The 24,529-nt window shown below is 42.3% G+C and overlaps 2 protein-coding genes across 2 annotated transcripts in view; one reads left to right on the plus strand and one right to left on the minus strand.

The window, feature by feature from the left end:
• T265_00722 (hypothetical protein) overlaps nt 1–12,829 on the minus strand; it is a gene marked incomplete at both ends in the record, with an annotated part of 96,201 nt that extends 83,372 nt beyond the window's left edge. The window contains one exon of the mRNA XM_009164571.1: nt 12,784–12,829. Within this exon, the coding sequence (XP_009162835.1) occupies nt 12,784–12,829 (46 nt within the window). The remainder of the gene's footprint in view (nt 1–12,783) is intronic.
• The window catches only part of T265_00721 (hypothetical protein), a gene marked incomplete at both ends in the record, with an annotated part of 111,869 nt that overhangs the window by 80,218 nt on the left and 7,122 nt on the right, over nt 1–24,529 (plus strand). The window contains 2 exons of the mRNA XM_009164570.1: nt 5,215–5,314; nt 6,736–6,852. Of these exons, the coding sequence (XP_009162834.1) occupies nt 5,215–5,314; nt 6,736–6,852 (217 nt within the window). The remainder of the gene's footprint in view (nt 1–5,214; nt 5,315–6,735; nt 6,853–24,529) is intronic.

Genomic DNA, 24,529 nt, shown 5'->3' on the forward strand with positions numbered 1-24,529 from the left:
CTGGTCAAAAAGAGCTGATGATCTGCACACAACCGAGAGATTCGCTCTTCGCTTTTAGTATGGCCTCCCAGTAAACTGTTGTGATGTGATTCTCAGGTGCTCAGACGACCGACATGAGCGTGCACATCGCCCGCAAGGAGCGATGATGACCCTGATGACCCTCGAGGAAAAGCGTCCTCCTCAGCCTAAGAATTACCCTCTATTGGGACACATGCCATTTTTTATGTCAAATAAAGCTGAGCTTGGGTTTAATTGATAGCCGATTGGCGCAAAGCCAACGGTTCGCTGGAGCCCGATCCGTTAAAACGTGTAGAGCCCCGGGGCTGGGTGTAAATCGTAAGCTATAAATTACACGAGTTATCGTTTACGAATCACCGGACTGACGAAGAGCTGATTTCACTACTGACCTTTGAAAACGTATCGGCACAATTGAATTTTTATGCCTATCTCCATCAACTTTGAGGGAATATAAGGTTTGGGCATGCACCGTCTGTTTATCATATTGGTACAGAGTACAGATTTTGAAATCCTCTGCAATGGAAGGGTCTTTTAGGATTAGAAAAGTGTTGTTTTGCTTACCGCTAGCGGATATCGTGGTGTATAGGGCATACTGGCTAGGTGATGATGATGATGATGACCAGTGATGATGATGATCTATTAACCCAGCCACGTTTTTATGGTGAGAAGTTGTTTGAAGGGATACTGATGGACAAACGAAAGCGTGGATGAATGTGGTTCTCCATGACCCAGGTGCAAGAAGGAGATTCAGTTTGAGGGATTCCAACCGAAGCTTTTGATTCAACAGTTAAACCTGCAAGACAGCGGAAATTGGGGCTATCTTTCATGCCGTCTTCCGGATCAAAGATCCGAATTCTGACCAGCTTGGATGCAGTGGGCTGGCCTAACCCGAGGGTGCAATGATTACGGTATTAATGTTTGAATTCTAATGCAGCTGCGCACAATAAGTCTCCTTTTTACATCCCTAAATTCTTTCGTTTTGGAGTATTCCAACCGTCCTGAATAATGCTCCGGTGGTCACAGTCAACCGCTGTGCGACTGGAGTGTGCGGCTTTTAGGGCCGATCTTTCCCTCCCCGTCTTTGCTCAAGGCAAAGCAGCTTCACTGTTTTCATCAATATGGGACGTGTTGGTCACATCGTTGCACACCTTGCTGCCCTTACACTCCTATCGCAGAAGTCAGTATGAATTAATCTCCAGGCTGCCTCATAATACGACCATTCGTGGCAGGGGTCATGCTGCTGTTGGTCTGACTGCTTCTCCCTGGCCTTCCTGGAATGGCTACACCTCGTGGAATGAAGTTCCAACCAGTGTGGCCCTAGAGATCGTTGTAGCAAAAAAATTCTGGGCAACCCGTGAAGGAGACAGCTTTAGGTGAAAATTATATTCTGTACTTTAAGGAACCTTTACGCGGTCACCTACCAACGCTGGCAAACTATTGACTATACGGCCGATATGAGTTAGTAACAATTTAAAACTTTAGATGTCCAATGTCTCGTAAGCATTCTATGTCGACAAACTTCTGATTGGAAGCCCAGGGGTTGCCTGTTCAGTAATCGGTAGCTGATAGACAACTAACTCAGTATAACACCGTCTTCAAGGACTGGTACTACCTACCTTACTCTCCCGTTGTTCGCAGGCCCAAACTCCAGCAACTACAACCAAATTAGACTTGTTACATGGTTTATAGCTTACGAATCAAATTGATGTTAGCCACGATGCTTCACAACTGTCAGCAAACTGCGCTTATACGAAGATCGTTTGTTCTCAGTCCGAAGGAGGCCAATTTCAAAGAACCCAGGAAATTAACTTCCAGGAGGCTGATGCGACAATGTGAAACTGAACCAAGTGTCGCTGGATTTGAACCGTATATGAGACGTGCCTCTGTAGTGTGTTCCTCTTTTAAAAATTCTAAATGTGGTTTATCTTTTTATAGATGGGGTAGGTCATTCGATCCACTTTTGATCGCTTGTCAGTTATTACCTCTTCCGCATCGACTCAATAACAAACTAGCATCAGACGTCTGTATTCACACTGTTTTTAGGACAACAAGATATACCCCGCAATTATTTCTCACAGAAAAACTATAGCTACCAATTTAATTCCAGTCAAAGTGACTTAGATAATGCCTACTAACTGATTGACATTTCATTCGTAGGTTCTAATAGCCTTACCGTGCAGTGGCGTAGAAGCGAAGTTTTTGTTGAAGAACCAGGGTTTTTTGCAGTTATTTTTGTCAAGGTAGGAAAGCAACGCCGAGGAAATTCTTACCCCAACAGTTTGAATTCCTTGTTTAGCCAACCAACCAGAAAGTGCTCTGTATGACGTTTGGTGTGGCCGTTCCAATTGTCAACTGCGACCGCAGTTGATGGAATTAGGGATGTAGATTGCCTGACCACATGAAGTTCTACTGTTATTGCAAAAAGTGAATTTGACCATACAGTTAAATCCACATCTCCTGTAGGTTGAGCGTCAGTTATGAAACCCTATTGTCAATGTTTGAATGTTGGTACAGTTCGTGAATTGACAGTGAACTAATTAGGAACAAAATTCAAGGGAATTATTCACCCATTTATGTGTACATCTTAGAATGACGGCGCCCGGATCTGCGAGTGAGGGTGATTTTTATGCATCTGGCTAGTATTTTAGAAACCCTGTATTCTGTACAATCAGGGCGCGGAAGAAAAGTAATTTGTTTGCTCACATTTCTCGTTGAAACCGAAGTTGATTTGATTAGAGAATATTTCCGCAATTGTTTCGAGCGATATTTTGCTTTTGATATTAAGTATTTTCTGAACTACTCTAAAGAAGGAACTTCATGATCCGTTGGAGCCTTTCTGAGTGGATGGGATATTCCTTGTGAGTATCGAATGAGGAACACTCACCAGCCATTCAGAAACCTTAGCTTTTATTCATCGGTCTTTTGCCAACTTAAACTATTTCACTCTAGTGATGTAATAAGGGCTGCTGTCCGCATACGAATTCGTTGGAAACGTTTCGCATGCGGATTGACCTGGTTTGCTGCCGTGCTAGTGACGTCTGGCATGGGTTGGCTCACTTCACTTGTACTGGTAAATGTTCAAGTCTGCAGCCAAATAATTCGAGATTTATTTGTGAATACATGCAAACACATTGTACGACAAGGCTCACACTAAGACCAATTCAAAGTTTTACCAACCTAGTACAATAAACTGCTGTCAATTCCGACTACAAAATGCTCTAAAACCCAACCGAAAGTGGGATGCCAGAAATGTCAGTTGTTGAAAGCCATTCGAGGTGAAATGATTGGTTCTCTCAAAATGCTTGTGGTCTACACCAGGTTTGAACTACTCAGGGTTGTTCCGGTTGGAAGAAGCCATTGCATGCAACGCAATAACAAAAGTTTTGTTTCCAAATTTGTGACCTCCACCTGTCGGCTAAGCTTTTTCAGCACTGCTGGTCCCTGCTCTAGGCCTTCCTCTGGCTGTGACTGTGATATTCATGCCATCTGCTTGAAGCAAACCGAGTTTATTGCGAATCCTCCGGGATAAATTTTGTTTTTTACAATGGGTTCACTAACAAGGCCGATTCACACCTCTTCGATTAAGATTACCGCAATTAAACCTGTGTACACGACCACATCTGTGGATCGAAGGGTAATACTTATTCGGCAAAAAAAAAACAGTTTAAATAGAAGCAACATCTATGGTGAACTCACGCTTCTAACATTGGTTTTGCCATAGTTTGCCTGGAGAATCTTGTTTTCTACTACAGATTTTATAAGCAGGTGGGCATAAAATGATTAAATAAGCATATATTTCTCACGGCGTTCGCTCGCATACTTGTTCAGGCCAAATCCGAATCCAGTTCTATCAACAGAAAATGTTTTCAGCCATGTGACTACTTCTGTCACAACCATCGTTTGCTTGGGAACTATCCGAGCTAGTCTGATGAAAAGACACCTATAATGGCTCAATTGCCTCATGTGGGTTGCCGAAACCACTGGCACTCTACGGGTGCACGTTCTAAACACATGATTGATGGCTACAGCCGATCGATAGCAGATTTGCCTGCATTTTGTCCCATTTGTACTGCCCCATTTGTACCATATACCAGGGTGGAATCACTTATTCGGAATAAAACGTCAGGGAGTAGTTTAAATTCCAGTCATGTGGTTCCAGCTGTCATGAATGGCTGTTCTAGTGAGAAAGCTTCAGCTGTCGACCAAAGGAAAATTTCCAGATGAAATTCCAGTCCGGTTCTTTCACTTGCATTCGGTGTTGGGTTAGTATACTGGCTAGACTGATTCCACGTAATTCGATGTATTTTGGTCGTTGGTTTGTTCGCTAAGCTGGGCAGTTTGATTGCATCATCAGCGACCATCTACCCTACCTGAGCTACCAACATTTTCCTTCAGTGTTTTTATTTTGCGGAGGTCATCTTTTGTCCAACTGATCGGTTGAACGTGGTTGCCACAGTTTATCCAGATGTGAGTGGTCACCACCAGACAAGACAGTTTGTAGACTACATAATTTGAATTTTGGTCAAGCGTCCGGTCTTTTTGGGAAGGACATCGGCTGATAAATATGGACAAGAAAAAATTCTTCCTTGGGGATAACAGAAGGATACTGTATTAAGTCAAGTATTTCTCTTCCGGATTTCTACTCTATGCCCCACCGTAAACAGCCTGGAATTGCAACATTAGCAGAGTAAGATCATTGGGTGATCCAATAAGCCATTTAACGACAGGCTCCGCCCTCATTTTGGACAAAATCTTTCTGATAGCCAAGAACTGCCCATTAAATATTAGTATGGGTATGCAACTAGACGGTATGGAAAGAGGAAAATAAGTCTACGATGCATGTTGGAGCAAACGAGCGATCAACATCAGTGGGAATGACGAGCCGTTTGATTGGTGTGAACCTATTTGCAATACAAGGGGCCATTTTTGATAGTCACCGGTACGATACAAACTAATGTTGACCGGTTTGACGGGAAAGAAATTTCAATCTAAATTTTACAGTATATTATCCCGCAAATCTGAGCTCCGAAGTAAGTATTCTATCATGCAAGTTTTGCGTTACTAAGTTACAGTACGTCGTCAAAATTTGCGATGATTTCGGTGAGCCGGGTCAAGAGCACCGTTTTTGGTGTGATTACATAGTTAGCTTCGGTGTGTTTCGACTGTTTATTCTTCCTTGCTTTTGATTCTTCTTAGAATACAGTAGACCGTCTTGTGAAGCAAGGGAAATGGGCTTTGGTTGTCGGGACATCATCATGGAAGGAACAGTTTGTGGAGGCAGTTACGGTGAGCGCAGGTAAGTAGCCCATACCAGCGGAACAACAGTTCTACTCTGTACTTGGCCATTACTCTCTACTTGCTAATCGTTTGCGACTTCTCCAGGACCGGGTTAACTTTTTAGATAAAATTTCAATGGTTACTCTCGTACAGCCATAGGGAGCAACCTGTACTGTGAACTCCAGATGTATATGCTTGGCATCTACCTTCAGAAGGACTTGCGGCTCTAAAGCAGGATATGAAATACTGAGTTCTCAAAGACGTTTCACTCTTCAGACTTCAAATCTCTTAAGTTGCTAATTAGCCTTTTGGTAGTATAGAAACTGTCATGCACAGTCCATGGAGAGTATACTAACAGGGTCGCTATTGTTGCGGTCTGTTAGGCTTTATGACGTCGAGAATCACGGCTTTGCTGTACAGTTTCGTGTGGCTAACAAACGCACCCTATACTACTTGAAGCAAGTGTATCACCTTTGTCCAGTCTATTGCTGACCCCTCCGAAGCATGCAGGCTCAAAGTGAGCATAATATTGGGATTGCTAATTGAATTTTGAAATGTAACCAAGTTTATCTCATCTGTTTCGTTGGTGTCAACCTTCTGAATAAACGTTGGTTGGTGTAATAATTATATTCTAATGCTAATAGCAGCACGAACAGTTCCATTCCCAAAAAGGAGAAAAACTGGAAATTTAAGGAAAACTTTTTGTTAAGACGACTGAAAACAAATGACCTGTCAGAAAAAGCGGTTAGGCAAAATCCAGACCCAGGTATCAAATTTATGTTGATCAAACTTGTGTCCGTCGAATAACCAGTGGAAGAACTTTGTTTGTACCAACTGGGCCCGTGAAGCTAAGTCTGTACCGCTCCCCGATAGTCTTCATTTTGTTTGAGATATGATTTCGTGATGCTACAAGTGGAAGGTAGGATACTTCGTAGCTCCTTGAAAGGTCAGTTTTGTAGCGTTACGGATTTGTTCCACGCGGCACAGATTTGTTGTAATCACTTTTACATGGCGCAGTAAACACAATCAACTTCTGAGAATTATAAGAAAATGAACCAACACGTTTCTCATTCCAGTCTACCTCTTTTGTGATAACTGGGATGAGCCCCAATAATATCAACATTTTGACCAAACTCAATGGTATTCCTTACTTTGTAAACAAAAGGGGCGAGCATACTACAGACTAGGAAAACAAGTGGTCCAAATGACTGCATGTTCCTGATTGCTTCACGAACTAAAATCCACTTTGGAAGCACGGTCAGCGCTTGGTGACGATCGTTTTGGTCAGCACTGTTTTGGCCAGTTTGTGCTGCTTTATGATCCAGAGTATAACTGACAAATTTGACTGAGTGTACGATTGCTCATTCACCACAATATGAAACTGTGGGATGCTGGATAAACAGTACGTTGTCTTTCATTCCCAAACTATCTCCCCCATAGGTGGTGATGGAGAAGGTGCGGATTTGGAAGAGGAAAAACTGCCCTCCTGCATGGACTACGTTATGCACTTCCTGACCGTTTTCTGGAAGGTTCTGTTCGCCTTCGTTCCACCTACCGGTGAGCATAGATAGTCTCCGCCACGACATTTTTATGTTTTTGGACAATTTGCCTGTATCAAGGACAAAATGGGTTCTAGTATTAGCATAGTTATTCCCTAGCCGTCGGAATCACTTAAAAGCATTGTTTTGCTTGGAGTTCATCCATAGGAGGGTGCATCTACAAACTGAGACTGGTCGGTTGTTGCGACTGTTGGTAATATCAACGGTCTAATTCCAGAACTTAAATTTTCAAGCGTCTTGCACCCGCTGTTAAAGCTGATGCAAGCTGAAGCAAGTGCACTGGCAAACTGGAGGACCTCCACCATCTTGGCGTTTTGAATGAGCGTGAACCAACATCAACGACTCACCCCGTCTTTCGCATTTCAGTTAGGAAGAATGTCCTGAGTGAGATTACGTTTTATCGCACTTGAACTGAAATCTTCCAGTCACGGTTTTGAAAGTTCCGAATAATCGGTCAAGCTTTTATCTTAGCCTCGTGCAGATACTATCTCCGACTAAATAAGAAAATACTTAGAGAACGATTTTCTGAACGTACCGATGAATGGTCTCCAGCTGGGAAGCACGTTAAAATCGACTGATCGCGCGGAAACTAATTCATCCCATGCTCATTTACTAGGTCTCCCTCTAGATGCAAACAGTTCTACACCGCAACGAATGCCATGAACCAGTAATTGAGTGTCCCCACTTTTATCCTTATTTGTACAGAGACGGTCTGTTTGTAGCAGAGGGATTTTGGCAATTTTGTTCTCTATCGTTATCATGTCTGTTCGTCGGCCGTCTAGTTGTCTATCATGCTAGTGTCTTACTATGCTTTTGTGTGACACTCATGAGTGCGCAAGCCAGTGCTTAATACACATAAACTGTCAAAGGCGCAAAGTAGATTGTTCTCGAAGGACACTTCTGAAAAATACCGACCATGTTCTCGGAGTGGACAGTACGGTCACACCTGATTTATATTTTTTATAGAAGCTCACCAACAGGTTAAATATTTTCCAAACCCCCAACGAAACCTCTTAAAGCACGCGTAATCTGAGGGTTGTCACTCGAAGAGCAAAAGGTCTTTTTTCTGCATTAGACGAACTAGATTACCTGATCACTCTACCAACACAAATAAACGTACAGAATGCACACCTGTTACTAAGTGCCAGATGAACTCAGGAGAGTGACGACGAAACGTGCATGACGTGCAGCCTAGTTCGTCTGCATGCGCGCTCAATTGTGGTAATCGGTTTATCGATCAACCACCCTGCGTTCTAATGCGTTTCGGCATATCGATCTGTGCTCCACTAATCTAGTTGAGATGTATCCCACACATTTATCGAACCAGCGATTAGGCGAAATTGCGAAAGTGAGAATGGTTTTTGTTAAAATACACAAAGGAAAAACTCAGACTGAACAGAAACAAATGAATAGTTCTAGTTGAAAATTTGAACAACGTGTCTACACAGAAACTAGAAAGAATAGCCAATATTGATTCCCTAAGCGAATGAAACATCGCCACATCTAGAAAGCCAAAGTGTGTATCGACTATTTTCGAGCACAGTAACTTGAGACGTGAAATCGAAATCTTGATGTATATATGAGAGATCTACCTGGTCTTGAGAAAAGTAATGTTCATCGCAATATGTCCAATAGGCTAATCCATACAGATCGGGTTACTTGGTTTACGAATAGGATTGGTTGTTTTAGGTGTTGTTCACTTATTTGTTTATGATAATTTATGATAATTGCAAGGACAGTTTGCTTCCGTGATATTAACCTCAAAACTGGACCCTTTAAATTTGGCATAAATTGCGCTAATCGCGTATAAACGTATTTACGGGTACATATCAGTATCGACTGTATCAACTTGTGGCACAGATTTCTCCGTCGTAAGCTGATCATAAATCCGATAAAAAGAAACAGATAATACACGGATCACACCTGATTGCGTTGCACCCGGAAAACTTCCGCCTCATGGACCAGGAGGAAACTCATTTGCAGAAAGAGTAGGGTGTTTTGAATCCGTACGAAGCTCTAACGCAGTTTATTGAGTCCCAGGCTAACAGGAATCCAGTGGGTTTAACTACAAACAAATGCAAGCAGCTAAGTTAAACATTGTTCGACTAAAACAAGAACGGAGATAAGGTCGGTTTGATGTTAACGATCCATCAAAATCCACCCTCATTTGAGAAAAGAACTTGACACGCATCACAATCCTCCATGGTCTGATAAAGAGGGAGAGTGGAGACAGCTCTGTGGCTCCAGGATTATACTCCTGAAATTGTGCGGAAACCAAAAATGGAATGGTGGAGAAAGCGAATTGAGAAGATCTACTCGTACGAAGATCGCCACGGTCATTAGGCATTTTTTACTGGACTGATATAAATCTGTAAACCGAAGGTCAAATATGTTCAGTTTCTAAAAAAAACAAGCCACCGGAACACTTCAGGAGTCTGACGAAGGTCTAGCAGCCTGAGCAGGTCAGGAGATGCTGATTTAAAATACATACACCACCTGTTCCGGTATAAAGTGAAGACCTGGTAGACTGAGTTGCATAGAGCCGCAGAATCGTAGAGAGTCAACGAGAGAGTCGTAGAGAGAGACAATGAGAGAGCATCGAAACTGAATGGCTTGCCAGCAGAACCAATCAAGTTAAAAGAGAGAAAGCCCCAGTTTATTTTGCTTAAATGAGAGCTGGAACTTGTTTCACAAGATTTCAAGGATGCAACGAAGATCCCTGTGTTTAGCATAAAAATAGCCGACAGGACATAAAAATACCAAAGATAAGATTATGTTTTCTCTCTCACTTTGTGAACCATTTTTCAGCATTCTGGATGAAAAAGTTCCAGAATTCAAGACAAACTCGAGGGTAATATCAAGACCGAAACCACAGGCTGTCTTGCACTTCACCACAGCTTTCCACTAGGTCGTCAGAAAAACACTATGAATTGACTCAATAATGTTTAGTTGTCCAGACGGAATTGTTAATCTCATCAAAGCCATTGACGCTGGCATGAGAGTGTGGATATGGACCTTCGCAACTACTTCCATGAAGCACCTAATAAATACCGCAGTAAAACAAGGTTTCCTTCTTGCGACAGCCCTTTTTCAGCCTTTATTTAACAGCCATAGGCCTGCCATTGCAAATAGATTATGCTAAGTTTCCATCGGTTTGACGGTTAACTGCTTACTTCGAAAAGTTTCTTATTCATAGCCCTGCTGTGCGAGGCCTTTTCCTATGGTGTTGTTTGTAGACAACTTTGCCTTATTCTCGCATTTCGAAGCAGAGTTACACCGGTAACCACGGTGTTCGGTTCAGTGGCCTCTTGTTTGGGCTGAAACATAACTAAAGCTCGAACGTCAGTTCTCTGTCAGACTGTAAGAGGATTTAACATGAATCACGGTGTGTTCTTCTAAATGGTTTGTTGTACTGCCACTTTGAAGGCACATTATCCATAGACCTGACACTTAACAATGATAGTATCTCAAGGATTGTAAAAGCCGTCATGTCGGATTTGAAAACGCGCCTGGAGTAATCAGCAGTTGCGTGTGGACCCAGGTTGCGGCGTGTCAGACTGTTCTTCCATCTTCACTACCATACCTCAGGCAGACGTGGACACAATAAAGACTGCGCATTCCGGGTCTTGACCTGATGTTAGATGACCAACAACGTTGTCATCGAATTGGGCATTCTACAATGGCTTGTTTCCGGTCAACTTCATAACAAGGTACAGTTTCTCGGCAAAGCCATCAATTAACTGGCTGCCAGTTACTGTCTCATCGAAGGATTATCACTCAGCATCTAAGCGCGATTGAGGAGATTTTTCGCACAATTATTTTGGTTAATGGGATAACCTAATGAGATTATACCGCTTTTTGCTCAATGAGAAGACATAGAAATTTAAATGGTGTATTTAATGCCAAAACAATTCTGGGTACTTTCTGTCTGCTGATGGCTCTGCGTAAACTCCCGTGGTTAAACCAGTCTGTTGTTTGCTTTGTTGTGTGTAAACATTTTTTAAAAAAATTTGTATTCCACGAATTCCCACGGAAAACCAGTCTACAATGAAGTCTTTGTAATGGAAACTGAAGCTGATTCGATTCACACAAACACCTCACAAACTCGTTGAGCAACGGGATTCCATTTTTCTCACCTGGGTGTAACAACCGTGACATATAGATGTTTTAATTCATGAGGTTCATCTTTGCAGTGATTATCTTCTGAACCTGGAAAGATTTTTTGCTTCAAAGGCTTTCTGTTCCTATTAAAGGCTTGATTAAACTTTAGAAGGCACATTTTGTATTGAGATATGTGGTTTACACAAGTGCTGGATGTAAATTACTTGAATCTGAGTGATTGATAGTTGCCAAACATTAGCTCAAATACTGTTCTCGGTCATCAACCGATCAGCGATGATTGACCGACCGTTGTATTTTAACCAAGGAGGGAACTCATACCTACCCCTTGTTATTTGGCGCACCTTAAGAAAGCGACTCTTTGAGAAGTCATAAACATCGTGATTACCTTGTTGAAATTTCTTTTATAAAATCTTTTGAGCCCATAAAAGTAATTTCGTCAGCTCCATGCTACTGTGGAAGGCTTCGAATGATGTATATTGGCCCAGCAATTGTGAACATGACTGCATTTTGAAAACTGCGATTCCACAAGTAAGTAAACAGTATTTCACAGAGACATACGAGCAGTGAGCCTCGGATCCTTCGTGGACTCAATCAATTTACTTCATCGTGCCACGTCTTGTTTCATGCGTGATGTCATTGTTGCCTGTTGAGTTCGAGATAGTTCACTTGAAATGACCTGCGTTTATTGACCTAAAGGTTCGTGGCTGGAATCCAACCTTAGAATCTTGACTGCTTCTCACTATTCTTGTGCAGCCTTGCAGTACGTCAGCCCTGATGCTTCCTTCGGTTGCCATGACAGTCGGCCACCGTGTGTCACTGCTGAACACTTATGTTTTTACTATCATCGTTTGTTGTTGTAGATAAACAAAGTCGGATACTTTGGGCTCTTTCATCATTTATCATTAGAGACAGCAACATCAATGTTGAGACTGATGCTTCACTGCGGTATAACCACAAAATATGCTTAATGATATTTAAACCCTTAAGAGAAAAAGAAAAGAGTTGGTGTAGGAGGGGACTTAGCGATGGCCTATCGCGAGCATTATGAGGTGCCTGCGCCTCCGAGCGCTCAGTCACAAAATTTGCAGAGTATCTGACAACATGAACGCCAGTGAGATCGATCAGCCGCCATCCATTACCATGTCCCTAGCAAAGCTCATCGGGGGTGTCGAGGAGCCTATCATGGAAGACGTACTGCACCACCAACACCCAAACTCTTTATATCCCCTTTCACACTTTTATGCATTCTGAAGGAGGCAGGATGATTGATGCAGATCTCAGTATCCTCTCGGTATCCCTAGCGCATGACCGAGCCACCACAGTCAGTGCTGGATATTGTTCGCGATTGAATTATTTACTGCACAACCATATACTCATTTTCTTATTGCTTTGTTACAAATACGTTTGAGCCATCCCAAACCAGCAGCACTTCTGAGGCATCGGTGGTCAAAAACCTGAACGCGCATCATATCACCTCTCCTCACAGGCCATGACACAGATATCGCTGCAGTCTGTACGCGCGACCGTTAATGCTCAGTGATATGCCCTTTTGACATAGCGATTGAAGCTAATTAGCAACCGTTGTTTTGGCCTTTGAGAATCTTGAACTGAATTCACTAGGCACACTTCTGCCAATGCTAATACAACTACAGATGCATGTAAAATTCTCCACAACACCCAGTGCTTCTCCTCTATTTGTGAGGGGTACGTTCGGAAACTAGATGTTTTAAAGCACGATTTGACACTACGAAGGTGGACCAAAAGATAATATGACGATGGACACTGTTCGACGGTGCGCGTAATTCACCTTTGTCTGCGCACTCCAGATCGATGGGTTTCTCACCGGCAATCATCTAAAATACCGGGATTTTAAAGACAGTACAGCGTTCACCTCTTTACTTCATTAATGGTGACTTCGAACTTCACCATAGGGGGTGGAAATCCTTGTCTGACACTACTTTTCGTAGGGAAACTTTTGAAGAAATCACCACACACTCTCACATAGCCATAGTCAGATTACGCTTGAGAAATTCGGAAGCATACTCCATTGGCTCAGAGCAGTGAATTATCCACAGAGGTCGAGGAACTCCAAGACTGTGGGTCGTCTGTACTTGTAGCGTTGCTTTAACACGTGACGGAGTGTGGACATGTCGCCGCAACCTCCACTTGGTCGAAATCTCGATTTACGCTTGCGGGTCGAGAAAATGAACAATCATTGACGCTGCAAGTCTGGCTACAACGAGAGTCAGACTGATATCTCTGTGGTTACTACATGCCTCGCAAGTAGCCTTTTTTTAAATGTTCACGATTTTCAACTCCACCAAACTGTGTGAGATGTCCAATTTCTACAAGTTGGGCGCAAAAAAGTTAGAAGGGCACCGGTTGAAGAATTCACTGCCATTCTTCAATAGAGCGAGGGAAAGGTCGTCAGTGCCAGGAGCACAATTACGCTGGGAACTCCTGTGGGTAAACAGGGTTCCTTGTTCACAGTTCGCCTTTCCGTTGAAGGCTGGCCACACAGATTGGGGGTGAAAAAGTGGCCCACTGAATTATTGTTCTTAGAACTATGCCCAACGATCCAAGCTTTTTCTTCTTCTAATTATCATGTAGCTGTTTTCGCTGACACGAGGCTTCCAAAGACTAGCTGAACGAATCAAACAGAACGGTCTGCAGACGTTCCCAGCATTTTGGACATCTTCCATTCCCTCGGCCTTTCTACTCCACTAAGCTCCTCGGTCTGAACGGACACCATGCTGTACCTGGAATCGAATGATGTGTTGGGTTGAGTTGTTGTTGCGGCCACGAGGATTCTAGCGTCGGGCCTCCAGCGAGGTCACGGTCCTAGTAAGGATACGACGTTTGGACAGATGTGGTTGAAACAGTCTGCAGACGTTCCCAGCATTTTTGGTATCTTCCATTTCCTCGGCCTTTCTACTCCACCAAGCTCCTCGGTCTGCATGGACACCATGTTGTACTTGGAATCGAATGATGTGTTGGGTTGAGTTGTGGTTGCGGCCAAGAGGATTCTAGCCCCGGGCCTCCAGCGAGGTCATGGTCCTATTAAGGATACGACGTTTAGACAGAGGTGATTGGCTTGTACCGTAAACGGAAATTTCGGCACTGGATAGCACTGTGGATATAGATTCCTAGGGGTCATTTATATCCAACATCGGGCTGTCTCATAGGCGTTTGCGGAGCCGTCCTGATAGTTTCGTTTGATTTCTGGGTCCGCTAGCTTCTCAGTGGCTAAGTGACGTGTGTGTGTTTTGCGCATATCTTTAAAAGTAAAAAGAAAAGCAACATTATTATTGTTGGTTGTGAGCGTCATGGTTGAACGTGGGTTGAGATCCTGCCCGGGACCTTCAGATCTAGACTGGAGGATATTTGATATCCTCGACCCGATCTTTCGACTCATAAGCCTTACCAAAATGCTGCGGTGTTTGGCGGGAAATAAAAGGCGCATCACTATTTTTATAGAACAGCTTGTCACAAATTATCCAACCCCCAACATGGAGGGTCAAGAGTCCGTTTTAGCCGGAACTCTCACTACTGACCAACTTGGTATGCAAAACTCTGTTGGTTTCGCACAGACACCGCCCAGTAAGTCGCGGAGGCACAGAAACCGTCACACCACGGTAGGCCTAGTCTCTCTGTGACCTGTTTGGGCTTTATCACTCCCTCTCTAAAAAACTGGGCTAAAGTTAATATTGCAGAAGTCTGTCCGGAATGAGACTGGCTCGTTAATGGAAAGTGTCGCTCACTGGTTGAAACATTTTCACCGTTTACTGAAAACTAAGATGCAGCAGTATCATTGAACAACTGGAAAGTAACCCTTTGAATAGTCTTCAAGGTGCATGTGATGGGGAACGAGTTGGTCCGTGATAATACAGACCAAACACGACTGCTTACGAAACTTATAGACCAGCGGAGGTCAATGACCGTGGTGATAACGTGTGTGTATTTTGAACTCGAACATCAACTGATAAAGGTCAACTGGAGGTCAAACATTTTAGGAGCTACGCAGTTTCGCCCAGGCATTAGCTCCGTAGGGTCATAAATTCATTCCGGTGGAAGCGCCTATCTGTTTACCGGATATATTATCAAACGTCTGTAAGATTGAGTTCAGCAATGTTGTCGAATGTAGGTAGCTCGGGTGCAGTGCTTGAGTGGGTCTCAACCCTGCACTGACGATGTCACCTCGGTTGGTGATGAAACGTTTGCACTCCAGCTGCCAAGCTCGGCAAACAGATCAACAACCAAGAGTGAGTTAGCCTCATAGGGTTTGTGTACTGAATTTCGCCCCATGGCCTCAAAAGTATGTTCGATTCTACAGCTAGTGAAGACCCGGTCAAAGCTATTGGCGACAAAGCTACGAGAAATACGCATAAACAAGAATTTGTCATCAAAACAGATGGCTTTATAAGCAGTGATTTCATACATGGGTACGAAGTCATGCTTAGGACCAACCTTTGCGCCTGTGTAGAATTTCCAGCTATCCAAGTCACACTAACAAGAACGAACGAAACTCCTCTCTCTCGTACCGATCGATTCAGCACCCCATCATATGACTTGAAGCACTTTCATCGTGGACGTGCCGGATGAACAGGAATCTGGTATTTTTTCGCCAACTTCTATACCCAACTCAATAACTGTCACGTGATTTCACTGGGACACATATTACTAAAAAGTTGTCATGAACTGATGCGTGAAATGACGAAAATTTCAGCTTCTTTAATCTAATAAGGAGCATAAAAACAAAACTAATGCGTTCACCTCGCGGAATTAGCCATAGTACAGACACCGTTGAAAAATTACATGAAAAACTAAATTCCTCGTGTCGGTATCGTCCACAATAAAGTGTAAAAATAAAAAAGTGTAAATAAAAAAGTGTAAAAAAATAAAGTGTAAAAAGCTATAAGGAAATCGAGACCACTTCAGCGTGCAAGGGTGCGCAGCGTCTATAAGGAAATCGAGACCACTTCAGCGTGTAAGGGTGTGTACTGCCTATCTAGGAGGTCACAGATTGTCTACTGATATTTATCCAGCAATCCTGCCTTTGATTTTTTTTAAAATAAATCACTATACTCAATGTGGAAATAACTTTTCCATTCAACTCGGATCTCTAAGTCATTGTTAAAAATCATTCATTACTTGATTAATAATTATCATAAGGCGTGGATCATTGAAGATATTGCAGCGGGCTACCGACTTCACTGAGTGCCACAGGGTCTAGTCAACGTTTTACGGTGTGATCTGACCAGCTGGTACCTCAGTTTTGTTGCTGAAGTCGGGCACCACAGGTTTACATGTGGTCAAGATAACTAACTACGAAAGTGACAGTTGACACTCAGACGTTCGGTTTTTCTTACTGGTTCCAATACCATCCAAGAATGGCCTGAGTTCCATGACAGGAGTGAGTCAAGTGTCGTCTGCAGTTGAATACAGATACAGTAAATGGTCTCGTATTTACCAGTTTTTGTTGCTACACTTTTGGAATTAGGAGCGAATTTTTTGCCCACTATCTGTTACCGCTCCTCCTATCCGGCAGACAAAAACCTGCTAACCCATTTCCCGGAAATCTTCGTTCCTTCACTGGAATGAGCCTGGATACTGTTGTCAGTCATATTACCACTATCTGTTCAGGAATTATGCGAAGCAATTGGTTCAGTGGTTTTTGTTACGGTGTTGGCCAAACGGTCAAACTTGGAAACCGCTCTAATTGGCAGATGAGTCATCCTTTAGGAAACCATTGGAAAATAGTCTATAAATCTATTACTTAGAAACTGAGACTCTTAGCCTATGGGTCAAATATCATCCAGCATAGTTGTGTGAATGGAACGGAGCCCGCGCAGCGACTTTAGATATGTGGCGTTGACACGCGATGCGCGGTTAACAGTCAGAAATAGCCGTTGACAGAAGTGGCTAAGATCTATAGTGGAATGTCCAGAAAAAGGAAGCCCCCGAGAACAGTTTTACGTTACTCGTTTGCTTAACCCGATTGTGGTGACAGTCACAGCTATCAAGGAAAATTGCAAAGCCTAAACATGCGGCCTTTAAATCTGCCCATGCACACCAACAAAGGACGACTGATACCTTGTTGGCCTGCTAGTTTAGAGAGATCTTTTTGCTTCGTTCTTCTATTGTAAGACTCGAGCAACCCTATGGCAAGGTCGCCTAGCTTGATAAAGCTTTCACCTCAAAGCTGAAACAGTATCCGTTATCCAATTTGCTTAGTGTTCCAACCTCATCACGAACCTGTGCCCCCCACATTTGTCCGAACACATGTACAAAAGCAGTCATAGTAAATGCGTGTGCAAAGGAGGTCCATATGTGTGATACCGGAGGTTACTCGCCTACAAAACACCAGGAAGCCGCTCTTTTTGGCGGACAATACATGGGTAGACACAAATCCTTGTCGCGTCACTTCCAGCCAGGGTGCATTTACTACCCTGTCGAAGCGTGTCTGTGTAACAAACAATAAATCAAATAGCCCTAACGGGCGACCGCTAGTGGAATCCGTCATCTTCATGTCAATATGTCGCAAGTTTGAAATCCACAAGGTTTGGGCACACATATAGACCTGGTTCATCAAGTAAAATCGTAGAGAGTCATTTGAGTCCACTTCATTGGTTGGATTGATCGAAAACAGTCATATTAATAATTCCAACAGGCGATATCATAGTCCATTGCCACTGCATGCACGCCTTGCTACGTTTTAGGTCGTCGTTCGGCTGAATTTCCAGCAACGGTAAGATCTTCAAGCCATTAGAACAGGGCCACGCTAATTCCCCTAAAAAAAGATGATAGAAAACACCTTATCTGAAAGATATCAAGTCACCTATTGCATCTTCAATGTTTCATTCACTTAGACTGGAAGTATAATGAGACAAGCGAAACCAAAACATACAGTGAGGTATAAGTAACTGTCCATCTGTGTGAACCAACTTTCAATTAGGTTCTGTTGAGATGTTTGACTCATGCTTAGTCGGCTTTTAACCAACCGAGATACCCCCAATTAATTGACTCTTTTAATTCCCCAGTGAATTTCCACACGATTGCTGGTTAAAGCAAAATAGAATTTCGTAACCAGTTATCGTTTGACTGTGACAAACCATGAGCGCCCGCAGCGAGAAAATCGAATTCTCAAGTCGTCATGCATCAGTCGAGTCGTATTTTTCGCAGAGTATTTATTTATCTTCAAGGTTTCCTCCTTTTTAGAATACCCTTACTGTGATGGATCGAAGCAAGTAGGCTTCCAAACCTCCGCGTCTGCTGCGGTCTTGGTTTGAGACATGGCCAGTACAGTGCCGCCGAGCACCAGGTGAAAGAACCATTTGACTTAGTATTATAAATAAATATTCATGTTGCGGAAAAAATCCCCATTTTTTAAAGCCAGGGACAGAATCTGTTGCATTGCTTGTTCGCACCTGTTTACGGAAGTCACATGGTAGCAGATCCGGTTTCCTTTAGCGTTTTGCTCAAGGTTGATCCGGTTGCAACCCAACCGCATGACGTGCGCCCTGAGTATCCATTCCCACTTTATAGTTGAACGTTAATTTCCACCTAAATGTGGCTATACACTTGTTCCCAAATTGGCATTATGTTAGCAAAAGGCTGAACTGAATATCGGATGAAATTCTCTTCTAAAGTCAACCGTCAAACAGTGTTTTCATCAACTCTTTACGTAGTTTTCTTTCAAGAACAGCAGTTTGGTAAAACCAGTATTGCTCCAAATGTGACATCGAGGGATTCTATGTAGCAAACTTGGTTCAATTTTACCACAGGTGTTTGTTTTTTTCAAATTGGCCCATGTGGCTTCTGGATAAAAAACTACCTTTTGCAGTAAACAAACTAAATTGTCGTATTGAGAAAACGAAAATATTATGCATGTTTGTGTATGCTATTTTATGATGACCATACTGGACATGCATCTCCGCCGGAGCATACTGGGGGATTCTATTTAGTTAGCCACCATATTAAACAGTACTGTGCAGCTGAAGCTTCTGTGGCAGATAAAGGAAGCGAACAAGTTGGACAGCAAATCCTGTGGCAAGATGTGGTGAGCCTTGTGTAGTCTGGCTCACACTGAGCAACCTAATTTTGCATACTCCAGCCTCTACGTAGCCAGAGAAAAATTTTGCAATGGTTGACACAAATTGATCTGGGTTATTGTTTCACTCAACACCTTTCTCCATCCTCTTCAGTTCTCAGTCTTTTAAATACACGCACACTACTTGTGGTCTGTTGTTCTAAGTCTATACACAACCATATATGCAAGGACGATTGACATGGATGAGTAGACTGAGTTCATTAAAATACTTGTTAGATATCGGTCCAAGGAAATTGCCTCAACAAAGTGAAGACCGTGTGAGAACGTTTGTTAAAATCAAGTTAAAATCACGTGGTGACTAGATGAGTGCATTTGCCGAATTTCATTGAATTTTGGTTCACTTATGACGTAAGGTCGGCAGAAACTTGGTGAGTGCGCCCATCCGATGAGTTCTACGGAAAGCGAAATCGGTCGTGAGCTGTCAAAAAGTTTTCAGCAACCTTATTGACGTCTGAACACTGTCGACAGTAATTACAGCCGGCAAACAATCAAATACCTTACTTCGCTGCGCTCTAAACCCAACATATCCTATTTCTATTGCAATTTGTTAGAACAAAAAGATACCGATAATAAGTTTCCAGAAACAGACAGTGATCACATACAAATTACCTCACTCTAACCGGCAGTAACGCAGAGTATACCGCGTCTACAATATGCTGGTCTGAAAAACTGACTATCGTAACAATTATTTCGTTGTAGAACGAGAGTTGGTGTCTCATTGGGGAGACGTTTTTGGCATAAACATTCATGAGCATCTGAATTATATCAAGATGGACGGTAGACAATTGACTTTGAAACATCAAATAAGTGTGAGGTCGTGGCGGAAGGATAACTTACGAGCTAGAGTTGCGGATGAATACCCTGCCATTGCCTACAGGACAAATAAGTTCCGTTTCTCTGCGGACGCGCCCTAACTCAGCCCCTACTATCTCTCAGGAAGTTTGTCCGGTGGATAGCGGTGACAACTATGGCTGTGTTAACCCCTCGAAAGCCGAGATGCCGAGTGAGCTTGTAAGTTTTACTAGGATTCCATATGTGAGGGACTGATTAATCAGATGCTAACAGAACTGTTCGTAGACCTGAAAAACAGGCAAACGTACACAAGAAGATCCGGCATAAAATCTCTTTCTGGTAGTCTGAAGGAAACATAGAACAAGGAATAACTGGAGCCCCGAGGGGTAGAAACGTCTGCCAATTAAAGTTTATCTATTAATCCTAAAACTTTCAATATTATCAAAGGTTCATCATAGTGCCCAAGGTTTCTCTGGTCCGGCTGACTGTGTTCAACTGTTACCAGTCAAAATTTAGCAACAATACGACTTAAATTTCTGATTGCGTATGGTGTATGATGATGCATCATTCGGAGGAAGAGTTGAGTGAGTCCTTAGTATCTGATGATCTTCACCCTAAAGCAGTCCATTCTCTACCGCTCGACAACTTTTTTGCTATAAGGTAAACAAGTGCTACGTATATCCTTTTACAAATAAGGTTGGGAGTTCGATGTTGCCCCAGTGAACACTGGTTTACTACTTTGTGTCATACATTTGAAATCAATAATTTCTCTTCCAAATGTTTGAACTGGCGCACTGTTTGTTAGTAGCATTTTACTAGGTGTTTCAAATAAGGATTTCCGCACGAATTTATTGGTGAAACGAAAAATAAAATGGCACAATACTGATTCATTGTTTTTGCTAAATAATGAATTTGTATTAGAACACTCATTTAGGAGATTACTCCGTGTATTTCGTAAGATTTTATATGTTTGCTTAAATGGGGCAAGGTTGTTCAGACCTTCTGCTGCACTACTGCTTAACTACTACAATAATTAAAAATTTTCTACTATTTTGTTCTTGCCTAAATATATACCCTGAATTAAGCAGTACGGATATACCAAAGATGAGGTAAACGACATCTCAGTAGAATGGCTAGGGGTAATGCTCATCATCTGGCACAAATCAGTGAACCTTGGGACTCAGAATTAGAAGACCATTGCGGTTCAATATTCCTGCGATATTTGTGATACTTTTTCCGCGCTCTTTTTTTAAGTGACATGTAAACTTAGCCACTATTATTTACTCTAACCGTCTCATTTAATCACAATCAATCCACTTGCTCTCGTGGACCACGGTTATCTAAAATACGTGCCCACATAAGTGGAGGTTTTTGAAGCAATTCCAACAATATCTATTTGAACAAATCTAATTTCCTTTTATAGCAGATGGGTGGACATAACACAAAAATCTCACGAACCTCTTACCTACGATACGCGCAGTTTCGTAGTTAAGCACATCTGGTGCTTCTCTAGTACCAAAGAGATGCTACGTAGATCACAGATTAGTTACCCCTATAAGCACGCTAGCTACTCCTCTATATGGCCCCTCTCAGACGTTGTCTTCGGGTTTTATTTGTGTTCCACGCATATATCAGTGTGATGTTACCTCGATTGGTGATGAAACGTTTGCAATCAAATTGCTCAGTTCAACGAACAAACTAACGACCACATCAGTGTAAATTTTGTGCAGTTGAAATTTTTGAGAAATAACCTGGTTGAATAGCATGTTCTTGAGGTAGAAACTCTTCGTCAGTAGTTGGAAGTTGTTGTTAAGCGGAGCAAGGAATGGGATATCCAACCGAAGTTTCAACACTGGATCAATATTGAGGAAATTCAAAGAGAACAAGGAAAATACTGTTGAAATCACATCGTATTTCGCCACTTGATTACAAACAATACTCAGTTACACCAAACACCGCTGAAATCCAGCTGTCAGCTCCTTTTGAACCATGCGCATGGCAGTGTCAGTGCAGCCAGGATGAAAAGCAATGAAGAATTTAATTATTCTGTGGAAAAAAAAATCTACTTACGTGGGTGGCCAGATCAGCTTAAGGCTAATCACTTCCGTTTAGTTTAAAGTGTGTAAAGAGTAAACAAAACTAAAGAAAAAGTCGCTTAGTTATAAGTGAAACCTTTTACATCTCACCCGGAAATCCCAGAGCCAAACGTGAATTACAGTGATTGAAATTTTGTTGTACGGTTTGTTTTCTCAGTGAATGTAACAAGTAATGTCAAAGTGTGAATAAACAGAGGCCTGGCTCAAACGGACAAGAGCACGATACGTGGTAGTTGTAGCAGAGTTGTCCGCACAAATCCTAACACTAGACAAATTGCCCCCGATTTTCCCGCTTTGTTCACGAAATGCGTTACCAAGTGTTGCGCTTTAAGTTTGCTCGTGAATTGATCCGACAAACGCGGACTCAAAGGAGTTCCCATGGCCGCTCCATCGTTTTATCCAGTAGTAGTCTTTTCAGGCACAAAAAGCCATGTATTCTTAACCTATAATATGGAGGCAACAATGTACTTGTCACAGAACTTTACCAAGTCATAATACAGTAGTTTGGCGAGGGCGCATTAATAAATAGCGATGTGATAGCGGAAAAGAACATGTGGTTACCATTGACATTTAGATCCATATGTCCGTTCCGAACAGAAATGTTTCTAAACGAACATACGTTGAAGCTGCTCTGTCCTATTGACATATTCTAGCAGACCGACAGGTCGTTTGGCTCGAATGGCTTAGAGAACTTGAGGTGTCAGGAATAGACCTGAGGATCAGACCAGGTGCTTTTGGCTGACCACAGACCTCATATTTTGTTCAATCGGTGGGCTAGATGTGCTTGACACTTAATAATACACTGCTTGCGCGCCTCAAGTGTCGTAATATTTTAGTGATTTCTCTCCTTTCTCGATTTTTATTTCTCCTATTTTTTCCTCCAGTTTGTCAGACAATATGTTGGCAGTGTGATCGGAGCTATTCCAGCTTTCTTTTCAGGCCCAGAGTGTAAGGCGTGGTCGTTCGTCTTAACCGCTTCAAATCGTTAGCATTTTATCTTCCTAATAGTTGCGTGAAACACGGCTTATAAAGTTTAGGTCTTGATAACAGTAGACCACAGGAGCCAAGTGGCCCAGCACTCTATGCTATTGAGAACTGTGGGCAACGTTTGGTAGTTTACTTAGTAATAACTTCGTAATTGCATTCTAACAGCAATAAAAATAAGTACTAATATATTTCTGCTACGTATTACTACGTACCACAACAAAAATACTGAAGGTCATACTACTCTTATTATACAATATCATAAGAATGCAATTCAACAGGACGTATATAGGATACGCAAAAGAAAATAATGTAGAGCGTAAGATTGTACGGTCAATCCATTTGACTATTTTTTTCCGTTGGCCGCACTTTCACATCCTCTAGTCTGATATTCATCTTTCGTTCAGCATTTTACCACTAGACAAGGTGAGAGCGCCGCAGAAAATACACTTGGAATAGATAAATAATAGTATTTGACTCTCGTCTTCAGTAGTATATCCATGCCAGGTCCGCAGCCTGGAAATCAACTGCTTCAACGCCACAGACGCGCCACGCATAAGACCTCAAACGGTTATATCAAAGTAACATTTCTTATCAACATATGACATAGCACCACTTTGTTGAGACATGCGACGGGAATTTATTCCTCACACGCAACCTAACCATNGTTCAATCAGTGGGCTAGATGTGCTTGACACTTAATAATGCACTGCTTGCGCGCCTCAGGTGTCGTAATATTTTAGTGATTTCTCTCCCTTCTCGATTTTTATTTCTCCTATTTTCCCACTCAGTTTGTCAGACAGTATGTTGGCAGTGTGATCGGAGCTATTTCAGCTTTCTTTCCAGGCCCAGAGTGTAAGGCGTGGTCGTTCATCCTTAACCGCTTCAAATCGTTAGCATTTTATCTTCCTAATAGTTGCGTGAAACACGGCTTATAAATTTTAGGTCTTGATAACAGTAGACCACAGGAGCCAAGTGGCCCAGCACTCTCTATGCTATTGAGAACTGTGGGCAACGTTTAGTAGTTTACTTAGTAATAATTTCGTAATCGCATTCTAACAGCAATAAAAATAAGTACTAATATATTTCTGCTACGTATTACTACGTACCACAACAAAAATACTCAAAGTTATACTTCTCTTATTATACAATAACATAAGAATACAATTCAACAGGACTTATATAGGATATGCAAAAGAAAATAATGTAAAGCTTAAGATTGTACGGTCAATCCATTTTACTAGTTTTTTGTTGGCTACATTTTCACATCCTCTAGTCTAATATTCATCTTTCGTTCAGCATTTTACTACTAGACAAGGTGAGAGCGCTGCAGAAAATACACTTGGAATAGATAGGTAATAGTATTTGACTCTCGTCTTCAGTAGTATATCCAGGTCCGCAGCCTGGAAATCAACCGCTTCAACGCCACAGACGCGCCACGCATAAGACTTCAAACGGTGATATCAAAGCAACTTTTCTTATCCACATAGGACATAGCATCACTTTGTTTAGACATGCGACGGAAATTTATTCCTCACACGCAACCTAACCATGAGAAAGGCCGATAATGT

This window comes from Opisthorchis viverrini (assembly GCF_000715545.1).
Source record: "Opisthorchis viverrini unplaced genomic scaffold opera_v5_7, whole genome shotgun sequence".
Lineage (NCBI taxonomy): Eukaryota > Metazoa > Platyhelminthes > Trematoda > Opisthorchiida > Opisthorchiidae > Opisthorchis > Opisthorchis viverrini.